At 39.6% G+C, this 13,901-nt stretch overlaps 1 protein-coding gene across 10 annotated transcripts in view; it reads right to left on the bottom strand.

Annotated features, from left to right (window-relative positions):
- Positions 1-13,901, bottom strand: part of TBC1D1 (TBC1 domain family member 1) — a 114,210-nt gene that overhangs the window by 26,535 nt on the left and 73,774 nt on the right. For 8 of the 10 annotated variants that reach the window (XM_013185985.3, XM_048072969.2, XM_048072967.2 and 5 more), the window contains 2 exons: positions 12,058-12,177; positions 10,736-10,875 (listed from right to left, as the gene is read on the bottom strand). In XM_013185985.3, the coding sequence (XP_013041439.3) occupies positions 10,736-10,875; positions 12,058-12,177 (260 nt within the window). The remainder of the gene's footprint in view (positions 1-10,735; positions 10,876-12,057; positions 12,178-13,901) is intronic. The other 2 variants (XM_048072972.2, XM_048072971.2) reach the window with 1 other exon arrangement.

The following is a 13,901-nucleotide window of genomic DNA, read 5'->3' as shown; positions in this document are numbered from 1 at the left end:
CTGATATCACTACAAAAGAAAGAGATCCTTAAATGTATCTCATACAAATTGAGAAATCTTTTCTTCTTAGGGAAAGGGTAAACAACATTGTTTTTAATCAAGTCCTCAATGTAAGAAGCCTAAGTTCTTACACTTTGCTTTCTTAATACCTGATGTAGTATCACTTAGTTCTATTATTGTTTTATACAACTTTTCTGAAGGCTCAGTAGTCTTTGATATATTTAGAAGAAAAATTACTTAATTTACCACCTTTAAAATGAATGATCAAACAAAACCACCCCTCTCTTTCTACTGAACTCCAAATGGAAATTCATCACAACAGCGCTTCTCCCTTATCCAAACAGAATGGCTGAGGAACATCTCCCTGAGGAGAAGCTGACCAATTACACACGCAAGAAAATGCTTTAAAATCAGTGTAACTAGAACTATTCCCCACTCTCCTGACAAAGACAAGTACATCTGTGCATGTTCCTGGAAAAGCAGCATTCCTGAAACAATCATTCTGCATGGTAGCTCGGTGGTCCATTTCTTTATCACTGGCTAGCATAGTGATAAGTATTTCAAACCAAACACACACACACACACACACACAAATTATCACATCTCTACAAACTTACAAAACAGAAGGGCTTTTATCCCTTTAAATTCTGCTCAGAAAGCTACCGTATGTTGACTCACACGGTTCATATGCTGCTATTCTTTTCTTGTTTGTTTGAAGGCACTCACACAACTGAACCTGACGGCTAAATATGAATGGAAATGTTCACAGCTGTTGGCTTCTGGTTTTCTACGCTTTGCCACTGTCTGTTTTTTCCTCTTGAAGAGTTGGAGAGCAATAGGGTGGGTCCAAATACCACCTGTTTCCTTATACAACATTTATTTGTGTTACCACACAAGTACTAAATTCAAGTACTAAAATACATATAAAAATAAATTCAACCTCTTTGGCTAGTAGGCACAATTTAAACATATATCCAAAGTCTGAGTTTATAGAAGTGTGGATACGAAGACTTTGGGCATCTACAGCATTTCATAGAACAATAAGCTTCATGGGATGGTGAACTAAGCAAAGGACAAATATTTGACTCTTTAAATGCAACCACCATGTGTCACAAAGAAGTAGGAAACACTGACACGTATGCATTCTGAAATACATCTGATTATTATCAACACAATAAAAAAATTATACCAGATCCTTTAAAACAAACTGGGAAACATTCATTTCACTTTTCCTTTACAAGTAAATGAAAAGATGTCCCTAGGCAAAGACTTACAACTGTAAAAGAGCTTGAGAATTAAAAGAAAATTATTTTGACTTGTTACTTTTGTGATGGTATAGCATGTACATCAATGTTCTGTACGTTTTTATGTAGAATGACTGCAATGAGTAGGTTTCATCCCTTTTCAATGTATATTAAATATTATAAGAGAAAGGCTCTTAATGATAATACTAGCAGAACTGGCTTCGTTGCCATTAATAAATAGGGAACTTGGAGGAAAAAAAAACAACAACTTTCCATCTTTAAGTAGTCTTTCATTTTCTTTAAGACAGCACTGCATGCAAATAGCAACATTGCCTTAAGAAAAAGGAATTCCCCCAAATGGTCAACAAGCATTAGTGTAAAAAGTAAAAGTGATATAGATAGGAACATCCTTATCCACTACACTCTGTCTGTAATCTATTCACTTGGTACATTCTCAGAACATCCAGTAAGATACACGTACATCTTCTTGGGGGGAACAAATCTCTTCCCACCCTACTCATCCTCTCAGTGGTTTATGGATCACAGTGTCAGGTATGTATTCTGGTTTTATATGTGTGTATGTACACATGTAATGTGTTAGAAATTATCAAACTATCTACAGAGACAGCTTATGGATAACCGCTTAAGGAAAAAACAAGAACAAAAAAACAGGCTGTGAAAACACATGCAAAGAAATGAATTAAATACATCCACACATTGTTTTCCTAAAGCAAGAATGACCCTAACATTCTCCTGTTAACGTATACCTTCTACTTCCTCAGTGCAAATTTTGTGGATTGTTCTCCAAGGACCAACTTAATAAAAGATCACCGTCAGATTTATTGGAGATGTCACTCAGTTCTAGTCCTCCAGTGATCAGCCCTACTGTAGCAACACATGTAACCACCGCAGAGCATTAACTACTGGGGAGCATGGTCCTGCTTCCATTTAAGTTGAAAAATTCTCGTCTGTTACCAACTAACCTTTAGTGAAGACACTAAAAGAAATATAGCTCACAGAAGTTAAGGCTATAAAAGAAAAAAAGAACAAAGAAATTATAAAATTCTACAAGCTGAAAAATTATTATTATCAACCCTACCTCCAATTCCTCTGTGGAAGGGTCCTAGGTTTGGTTTTGCCTTCCAACTGGCAGCTCCTTTTCTAACTTTTCTTTCTTTCTTCTTATCACTTGTGGACATTTAACAGAAAGTCTGAAGTCCACTCTGATAAAGCGCAACACATTCACAACCTGCCTTCCCTCCCATCACCATCCTGGCATGTGCCAGGATGTATAGAAACCAAAATGAACCAGTTTAACTGCTCAGGTGGCTTGTTAAGTTTGCAGAGTTGCGTCAGCTGTTTGGCTGGCAAAGGCAGGGAGGTGGAATGGCCAGGTAAGCCCTCAAAGCAAAGTATAAAATAACGCACGTTTGGTAAGTCAACACTAATCCACATCCATGAACATATAACAGAGCCATTGGCAGATGTGCCATCCAGCTTTCACATACAGAAGAGATCAGAGAAGAAATACTGTAACAAGAAACGGAATATTTCATTGTTATGCACAAATGATCTGGAGGACAGCAGAGAAAGCAAAGACAAGCAGTAGAGCAACTGAACCGAACGTAACCAGGAGCGCACGTTCCACTGAATCAAACTGCCATGTGTTAAAACCCAAGTCATTGCAGCTTTCAAAACTTGCATTAGATTAGTAGGTGCATTTAAGGACACTAAGTGTGTCAGCACACACAGAAAGACTGCTTCCCTGTTCAACTGCCAACCTTGTTGGCTCTTGCAGACCCCTAGTCCGCGTTTGGCCTGTACTTCTTTCAAATATATTGCACCCCTCACTGCAGCTCCATATAAAATTCTGCCTCCATACATGCTACTTCTACAGGCCTACCATACTTCAGCAATTCAGGTTCAGGACTGGGCAAGTTGACTTGATAACTATTATTATATCTTATCAACATAGAAGTTATTTTCCACAGGAAGTCCATATTGCTTTTCTGCACCATGTACCTCTTCAAGTCTGTGGGTACAAACTGAGTATTCCTTGAGAAAGCGTGTACTTCACTGGGAAAGCCACAAACAGCCCTGTGCTGGTAAGAACTTGCTGTAAGGTAAAGAGCTACAGGTAAAACTGCTCCTGGAAATGTTGTACAAATGAACTAGTGCATCCATACTTACATCACAAGTACTGCTCTGATGCTCCCACCTCTCACAACACCCAAGAAAGAACGAGCTGTATATAGTAAGAACGAGCTGTATATAATAAGAATGGACTGAGAAGGCATTTGTACAGCAAATCCATTTATTTGTACCTGACTCTTTGGCTTTGTGTAGCAGTGCTTCAGTCCTAAGATGCAGAGTAGCCCTACACTCCAAAAGGATCCACACATGTATTGCACAAAACTATCATTAAAGCATCCCAACAGCGAATTATCAGAATACTGCCTTAAGCCTTATTTTTTATGAAAGTTAATTTGTAATTGACTAACTTTAATTGATCAATAGTTTCTTATTCAACCAATCTCAGTACCAAACGAGGCTTTGCAAAAACAAGAAAAAAACCGAAACCCACTAAGAGAAACCACACAGTCAAAAACAATAGAAGTGACAAACCCACCTAAAAGCCTAAATTTTCAAAACATTCTTTCACAAGCGCTTAGCCTAACCAACTTCAACTATCAAAAACAAGACTACAAGATTCATCTTTGAATAGAAGCTGCAACCCTTCATGTAGAAAATGGTTTTATTTTAGTGTTTGTTTTTGGTTTTACATGAAGCTAAGAGAGAGGAGGTTCAAATATGAAGCGCTACTGCCATTTTACACGTTACTATCTAAATGTGCTGTTTACCAGCCACATCCTCTCTCCAGGGTTAATAAGTCAGGCAAGATACCTCACTGAAAACATGCATGGAAGAATCCCAGCTAAGCATTTCATTTTTTGCACCAGACTATTTTAGTTTGCTGCATTTTAAGCATCACAAATTTCAGCTCACCAAACAAATGAGAGAGTCTTCATAATCGCTTAAGTAGCATGACCAGATGCCTTGTGTTACCGGAAAGCTTTAGATTTGGAATCACAAGCAGCAGCAAGTTCTTCTAGTCTCACATACAACTTCAGGCAATGACTGAACAAGTTGTTGAAAACTTGTGTATTTCAGTACAATTGGTTAAAATCAGCTCTGAGAGATAGTTTAGAGTTTGATTTTTCAGTTACAGCTAAGAGCTTCTTCAAAAGTAATCACTACCTTCAAAACTCACCCCATTTATTAATATTATTAAACGCTGAAAAATGAATGCCTTGATATTCCAGTGGGCACAGAAGTCATTGCACATGATTTGTGGTACTGCTGATAGCCCAGCTCCTATTCTACAAATCAAGATTATCAGCATATGTACATTCTGAAAGGGACATAACTGAGGGATCAATTCTAATAAGCAGGATTTATTACAGCATTTACAAAATTTGTTGTTAGTTAATAATCATTTCTTTGCTAAAAAAACACTTCAACAGCTTTGGAGAACACACTGCAAATAATTTACACTATGTAAAAATTCTAAGTACTTTCTAAGTATAGAATGCTAAAATGAGATTTTACATTATTTGCAATATTACTACAAAATGATTTAAAAAATACTTTTGCGTAAATAATGTATAAATAACACCTCACCACAAGCAAATAAACGAATGGATAGGTGCTAACTACAACTTGTTTTAATAACAGTTCTTTGCATCCAAATTTTTATAGGAAGATTCTCTTCAGCACTTATGATTTAACAGCCTGCTACTTCTATCTACCAGAGACTGAAACCCAAATCCTTTTAATGAATGAATTAAGATGTGGGTTGTTTCTTTTTCCTGTATGGAGATGCTTGTCCTTTCTGAAAGGATATCTTTCTGCAAGTCAAGTTTTCAAATACTACATAGTTGTTCTGGCTAAAGCCCCTTTCCCCCCCCCCCCACCCCATGCACTGCTAAACACTACACAACATTTCATTCCTCCAAATTACTGTTTCTTTCAACATGCAACTCCATCCCAATGCCCAACTTAAAACAGATCACCCATTCCCCAACCTAAAACTGACAGAGCTGTTATAAAAATCTTGCTAGCTACCTCCCACAGGAAGAAAGCTCACTGCAAGAGCCATTACTTTCCCACCGTTTATTTTAGAAAACAATTCACGCACCCTTTAAATCTAGCATTTGGCTCTACTCTGCTGGGAGCCTCTGACAGTCTGCAAAACAGTTTTCCCGCTATGACCAATTCTGAATAGTCATTATGCAAAAACCATAGTGAAAAAAGTCCGCTGCACAAAGATTTATAGATATTGAGCTCAAGTACATAAATATAGTGCTGTGCTACAGTGCAAGCTGAAGTTTCATGATCACTCTGCACTGGTTGAAGCACGTACTGCCCCTGAGAAGGGCAAGAGAACCCAACCTCTGCTTCTAGGCACGTGCCCCTGCCACCCTCCGTGTGCTTGCCCTAATCCTTGTGTAATACCATCAATGACCTTAGAAAATTGATCCCACAGAAAACTATTCACCTTTGAGTGAAGCCCATACTTTGGCTGATTTAAATGATGCCAAGCTGTTCCCTTCATCATTTTTCCCATAAGGATACTGTCCTTCTATGACAAGATGACCTGCCAAGTAGATGATGGAAAGGCTATGGATGTGGTTTACCTGGATTTTAGTAAAGCTTTTGGCACGGTTTCCCACAGTTTTCTCCTGGAGAAGCTGGCTTCTCATGGCTTGGACAGGTGTATGATTGCTGGGTGTAGAACTGGCTGGATGGCTGGGCTCAAAGAGTCCCAGAGAGCAGAGTTCAACCCAGCTGGTGCCCGGTCCCCAGTGGCACTCCCCAGGGCTCAGTACCGGGGTCCGTTTCATTTAGTATTTTTATCGACGTTTTGGACAGGCTGGGCCCATGGGCCATGTCCAGTTGTGTGACGTTCAACAGGGCCAAGTGCCAGGTCCTGCACGTGGGTCACAGCAACCCCATGCGGTGGTACGGGCCTGGGCATGAGTGGCTGGGAAGCTGTCGGGCAGAAAAGGACCTGGGGGTGCTGGTCAGCAGGCAGCCAAACAAGAGCCAGCAGTGGGCCTGGGGGTCAGCAAGGCCAATGGCATTCTGGCCTGCATCAGAAAAAACATGGCCAGTAGGACTGGGGAAGGGACTGCCCCCTTGTGCAATCCCTTCCCTAGTGGGGAAGGGACATGGGGAAGGAACCCTTCCCTCAGGCGGAAGGTACCAAGGGCCATGGTTTATTGATGGGATGCAGTAGGTCAGGTTGACGGTTGGACCCTCTGTTAGAGGGTCTCCACATAAGCATGAAAACCTGGGTGCAAGCAGGGTGAGGAGCTAAAAATCAAAGAACTGAAGAAACACTTTTATAATTTAAAATGTTTAGGATAACGAGTGTGAGAGCCAGAATGAATTTTATGCATTCATTTACAGAAAACTGGCCCAAAAAAAATGTAGAAAAAGATTAATGAACACCTCCTTTCAAAAGAAATACAGCACTGCATCAGATTATAGCATAATTGATTTTGTTAATGACCTGTGCTCCTCCTCTTCAATCTCCTCACTTCATAAGATACAGCACTCATTCTACCCGCATAAATAAAAAAAATAAAGAGAAATATCACAGCAAAAGGTACTGAGCTCGTATCCAGCTGGCAGAGAGAAACGCTGCCCCCCAGTGCTCCACACCACCCACAGCAGCACAGCTACTCCTTGCTCCTTACCTGTCCAGCCTGGTCTGGCCTCTGTTCAGGAGCTTTCCCTAAATCACACTGTTTTGGAAGCACTGAAGAAAAATTGTATTCACAAGAAACATTACTGTTCTGAAACTGTATTTTAGATCCTTTTCCAAGTACAAGTGGCTGGTTGAATAATTTTGCCATGTGTCAATTCTAACAAATAGAAAAAAATGAAAGCAAACCATATCGTTTAGATCTACAAACCCTTCTGACGCTGACAAAAGGAGTATAAGAGGAGTTCTGGGGCACGGCAAGGGGCAAACAGCTGGAGAAGAGAGGTTGCACTGTAGCTTGCTATGTTAGAACTAACACATTTCAATCCTGAAAACTTTCTGCAACCAGCTGGAAAGCAGTAACAATCTCTACAGGTCATTTTGCCTATGCAGAAAATCCTTTCAAGATCCCTAAAAACTGGAAGCCAGCTGCCTCTTCAGGCTCACCAGAGACTGAGTTGCTGGCAGGAGGCTGTGACAGGCTGTTCTGTCAGGCAAACTGCGTGATGTGCCTCCTATGTGCTTCATCATAAAACATTACAGTCCCTTCAACTTCAGTGCTGCCTTGGGAAGGCGGCAGGGGAACAGGACCCAGCTGTGAGCTCAGCCCCAAGATTACATTTGTTCCTTGCACTTCACTTACACACAGACCCGTGTGAAAATAGCAGCACCCACTAGCAGGAGGTGGCTAGAGGAAGGGCACGCACATGGGTGTTGCTCCTCCAACACCCAGAAGTAATGGTTTCCCGTACCCAAGGCTTTCTGTTGTCTCAGAGTGCTCACTTTTTCTGAATGGGGCTGGGTTGAGTCCAGTCATCAGGCAAGGCAGCAATCACGACTGGCAAGCAAAAAGGCATTTTAACATTTCTAGTATATATGGTTGGTTGTCACTCTACCGATTTAGGACTGCTTTTCATTCTACTCCCAAACTAGTAAGAAATGAAAAGTTTCCTTCAAGCATAAGGCAAGTGGTACATTTAAATAATGGGGCCTGGAAAACAATGTGCTCTTCGCCTTCTCATACACAATGCAGCTATCAAGGCACAGCTAGCAAACATTCCTCTCTAGCTGAGCTACAGGAAACAAAAGTTTAGCTCATAGAGCACTGAAACTCCTAACGAACACCTCCTAAAGAAGTAAAGGATTCGGAAGTGCAAGACAGCAGAACTTGGTGCAGTCTGCTTCATGTTGGAAGTCAGGACGCTAGACATCCCTTAAACTCAGTACCTCATAAGATTAAGCTCAAAAATTCTACATAAGCTATTTATCAGTTATTTGATCTTTATTGTTCTTAAGTTATTTTTAGTAAACACACGTTCCTACCACACAGAGTGGCAATGGACAGGATGCAACTTGAGGTTCAGCTCCCCACTTGTCTATACAAATGGGCTCACACGTGTATAAAGCTTAAAGTTGTCTCTATTCCTTGTCACATTTTACAAGTATACTTACTGATTAAAATCCGAATACTTTACAGCAACAGAGCAGTCTCATTTAGTTGGCAGTGCCTGCCCACGCTTAGTCAACACAGCATGCAGTTCAGGCACGCTGGTAGATTTAATGCTTGACACAAAGTTTAGTAAAGCAGTCTGTGCTAAGCCTGTAAAATTTTATCACCTCTGACTCAGAAATCTAAGATTATTGGTTGGCTGGCTGACTTTAAAAAATAACTAAATCCTAGCCCTTCTTTCCTTACTGCTCTCCTGTTCAGTACCCTGGAGTGGCGTGTGGGATACTGCATTTGACCAGAGAAACTGGTTAATGGAATCACCATTTATAGCAGGAAACACATGAATGTTGTCTCACTTTCCTCTGACTGATTATTTTTGTAATGCAACAAAAAAATGGTATCTTTAAAATCTTCCTCCTCCATCCATTTTGGTTGAAACTGATCTTTTGGTCATACATCAGCTGTTTGTATAGAGACTTTTTCCAAAGGAGAAGAGTCTAAAATGAGCAAGGAAGCCTTAAAAATAAAATCAACTACAGGTAACTCTTGTCAAACTGACTGACCCCGCTGCACGTGTAGCTTCTCCTTAAGCAAAGATGAAAGAAAAAGGAACAAGGTGATGAACGATAGCTAGTTACAGTTTCTCTGGAACTACAGAGATTACTGAGTTAACTGCGGTAGTGAGTTCCAATGTAAGATTGCTTGTACAGAGTTCTCTTAAAGGCTACAGATTTGATCATGACTAAGCATTCTTTACTGCCGAAAACACTCCAAAAAAATCCAAATACTTGTTAAAAAAATGAGTTTTCTCCCTCTGTTCATAAACTGAGTATGTACATTGGAACAAACCCAGAAAAAGACAACAATAGTAAAGAAAAAGGCCAGTTATTTTAAATTGTTCCTCCTATTAATAGCACTTCCTGTTTTCCTTTTTGGCCACACATTTTTTCTCCAACTGTTCTGCTTATCCAGCTGTAGATTGTTAAGATTGTATCTTGCGGCTATTATGTCTCATAGGAAAGGTCTGAACAGGCAATTTTGTTTATTTGTTTTTCCTATTTAATATGGGAAGGTTTTGTGGCTTTGAAAAACTAGTAAGACTACTTTCAGTCACAAAAAAACGCATCAAATTCACAAAAATAGTAGCTTTGCTGAGGTTGAGCATTCCCTTCATGTACCTCGAAGCGCAGGAGACCACTTCACATGTTATGTATACATAGACGTGCTCCTGACGTCACTTAGCTTTGAAGAGGCATTTGAGAGGCATCTATGCCTCTATACAGTTTACCCCATATTAAGTCCAATTACATTCCAAGCAACTCATTAATGACAAATGTTTTTGTTATGTGCAGTGTCCAGTTAGCCAAGGTCTCTTTTTAAGATGCAATAAAAACGTTTCAATGACTGTTAACCTGAGAGCTTTCCCAGTCATTTCAAACATTAAGATTACTACTTTTTACTATATTTACTACAGCGTATTGTTCTCTATGGTTCCTTGGGACTCTTATACTATGACCTTGAAGTCAGAAGGTAGAAATTGCAGAGCTCAAGCTGTGAAACTCAAACCTCAGTGAGCCAGAGACCATTATCTGGAGACACAAGGTTCTCTGAGGCATTTTTGGTCCCAGTGTGTGGTGTATTGTCTAACTCACATAAGGTGAGATACATGAAATGAAGCACTTGCACAGTCATTTGCAGTGTTTTTTTTTTCCCTAGTCTGTGGTTCTTTAGCTCTACAGAAATTCAAGGAAGAAATAAGATAACAGGGGATAATCATGGTTAAAGTGGTAAAGAATTACAGACTGAAGCAGCATACATGAGGTCAAATTCAGGATGGTATGAAGTACACAATACAGTACTCAACTGAGGTCATGAAAGAAATTAAATTCCTTCTGCTAGGGCTGGATTTTTCTGGTCCTTAGTTCCATGCTCTAGCATGGAAAGATGAAATAGAAGCATTGTGTTTTCGCCAGAGCAATACTTGGTGATGCATTTTTTTCCCCCAGAATTCATTAGAACAGTGTATCTAGAAAATCATTTCTTCTCTGATTAGTTAATTTTATACTATCAGAACTATATTACATATAGAGCTGAAAAATAAAAACTCCAAAAGCTGATGAGCTTTACGTGACCAAAACTTAAGTGGGAAATCACACAGACAGTACAGACAGAGCACTGGGCAAATATTCCCACTCAGAAGACAAAACAGTCCACACTTCACAGATTATAGCCGCTAACAACATTCATGGAAGCAAATAAACCAAGACTTACCATCATAGCGACTGGGAGAATCACACGCTTTCTGAGGGGTCGCCACTCGCAGGAATATCTGTTGTCTCCATGAATGCCGGCGAGTCCTTACGGGGCTGTCAGCACCAACAGCCTGCTGGCTGTGTTTGGATTCATAGTCACTAAAATCGCAGAACACAGAATGGCTTGTGAGGAGGTTACCCAAATTCGCCAGGAACAGTGATGCAGTGTTCAGTGAATAAAACAAGAACCATCAGCTAAGGCGTACAGTGTGCTGTGCACATGCTGTGTCAAGCCATAAGTGGCAGGTGGGTGAAACTTGCTCAGTAGCAGCATGCTTTTACAAGGCTGCAAACACCACTCAGGTTCACCATAAGGGGCTGGCAGCTCTGTGCAATCTGCTTTCAGAAGTTTTATTTAGTTTTCAGCTTTCTTTGTGGCAGTGCATGAAACACAACGACTTAAAGATACTTACACATACACCATAGTGTATCTTTACTGTTCTGCAACCATCTATACCATCACTACCATACCATCCACAATATCTAGCAGCTATTTGTAGGAGATAAGAGTTCTGTTGATGCCTTTTATCAGCAAACATCAAGGAGTTTTATAAACCTTAATTAAAATTCCAGCCTTCTGAGAATCAGGTATGTAGCATACTCCTTTACAACACAGACTTGGAACCTTTGTGTTCCCAAGTCACCATCTGAAATAAGCAAGTTGTGAACAGAATCCAGGAACCTTAGATGTTACACCTTTGATGAAATCCACAAACTACACACAGAGGTTTTTATTCAGAATATTAAACGAAGTAACGAACAGTGATGATGTCTTCCTATTAAAAATCCCACTAATTAATTTAACTCATTACATTTTTAAATAAGTCATTGTTTTACTCCAACCATTGGCTAAGTGATTACATCAGTCTTTGTTCAAGCTGTGATAGATGAGCTTCAACAGCTCTGGCAACTGGGAATAGTATTTCACAGGCTGTCCTCTCCTTCCACCTCAAGGACACTGACATTGCTTAGGACGAACCACATATATTCTCCTAACTGAAAACAGCAAATACAGTCGTTTGGCAGGAATAATTGCAGAAGTGGACGGATGGAAGTTGCACGACCATCACAAAATCAAAATGGATAAGCTCTGCAAACTTTTTAAGAGAGGAGTCTGGAATAGCTCCACCTTTTTGACAGCAATCACATGCAGAATACATGCAAGTGAATTGTTGCACAAGTCAGATTTTGCAAGTGCAAGAAGCATTTGAAGTATTTCAAACTAAGAAATCTTTGGATAATAACACAGTTTTACCTCCAGACTCAAAAAGAGAACCCTACCTTGTTGCGCTCCTAAAGTCAGAGGTGTTATTTTCATCTACAGGAGCCAGAAATTTTAAGAAATTTGGCACAGAAGAAGAAGAATGAAGCTTTTTCCTTAAGGCAGTACGGTAGGAGATGCTGAGAGTGCAGTTGGGAAAAGTATAGTTTAGAACAAGGAAGTATAAATCCACAGAATAAAAACACATACTGCTAAGTTTTAAACAAAAAGCAGCTAAATCCTGAAGGCATGAATACCAAAGAAACCAAAGTCAAAGTTAAAACCACTAACAAAGTGATACTTTGAAATACATGTTTCTTTGGGAAAACTAAAATGTTCCAATATAAATAAATATACGTTGGGTAAATTTGTTATTCTTTAACATAGCACAAGATTTTCAGTGCACGTTTCAAGTAAATTCATATAACCTAATAGGAACTGATGCCAACTTTACAACTGAAAATTTACTTAAATATCAGTTGCAATGATTGACCAAGTTTACAGGAAAAGCTGGCACTGATAAACATTGTACCAGCAAATGAAAAAAAAGACTTTGGCAAAGAGCATTTCATAAAGCTTTAATAGGGTTTTATTCAGACAAGCTTGGAACTTTTAAGCTAAAAGCTGAGCTTTCTGACATCATTTAGGATTGATTTATCCTAAATAAAGCTTCAGGATGCAACAGACAGGAGCACTAATCAAATTTCATCAACAGTCTTCTGGACAACATCATACCTAGCTCTGCTCTTTAGTTTAAAATAACCAGCTCCTAACACACTCAGAAGGTAGTTAATAGAGGAAGCAAGTACAACTCAGTTAATGAAAAGTTTCCGTATGGAATGAAAACATAGAAAGTTACTTGGCCGATGAGACTAGAAGACCTTTCCTCATAAGAGTACACAAAAACATGTGAATAGGATAATTTACTCCTGACAAACTAAATTTTATTAAGAAAAGCTTCTGATAAACCTTAATGTTACATTTGGATGGCATTTAGCTCTGCCTCCTGAAGATGTGAACAGGGATGGCGGGCATAACCTGGGAACACCAGAAGTATAAAGTGAAACAGTTCTTTAGTATCTGGTACTAAGCATGAGGAAGATTCTGCTGTAGCACAGTGTACCCTGTAAACACGTTTCGCTTACAACTGCACAGTAAATCAATTACAATTATGTGGTAATTTCACTTAGAGGATTACAATCAACCCAGGCAGTCTTTCTGATTTCAATTCATTAATCTATTTGATATCCCTATCCATTTCAGTTCTCAGTCTTGTTTAGAGTTTCACTACAGTACACCCTTAAACAGCAGGGAAAGGGAAGTAGAAGGTGCTACTGCAGAATATATCACCAAATCTACCGTGGAAGAACCTACTTTTGAGAATTTGACCTTCAGGATTCAAATAAAGGGGCATTAGTGTGGTGTTCAGGCCTGGATAAGTGTTGTTAAAACACACAGTAAATAGGACATTGCAGACTCATGTTTCTTCCCCTGAGCAATACCATACCTCTGCGGTGAAGCTAAATGAAGAGGGACGCTACCAAGTGCTCAGCAGATGCAACTGAAGGGACTGGTGAAATAAGGTTGTGGGCTGAGTATTTTCTCAGGATCAAAAGAACCAGCACCTTGGGGAAACAGGAAGCTTTCACACAAGAAAACAGAAAAGGAACAACAAACAGCAATAAAATGTGCTTGCCAATGGTCAGTGATGCTGACCATGCTTTCAAGGACATTCAGCCTCGTTAGCCTTTGGAGCTAAAAGAAGTTTAACTTGAAGGAGTTTCACAGTTAAGATTTTTAAGGAGTTACTCATTTCAGGTTCTCAGGAAATGAGAGGCTTACGTCAATACTCACTATGCACGTT

This window comes from Anser cygnoides, chromosome 4 (assembly GCF_040182565.1).
Source record: "Anser cygnoides isolate HZ-2024a breed goose chromosome 4, Taihu_goose_T2T_genome, whole genome shotgun sequence".
NCBI classification, from domain to species: Eukaryota; Metazoa; Chordata; class Aves; order Anseriformes; family Anatidae; genus Anser; species Anser cygnoides.
The sequence above is the reverse complement of the archived record's forward strand: the minus strand, read 5'-3'. Positions and strand labels throughout refer to the sequence as shown.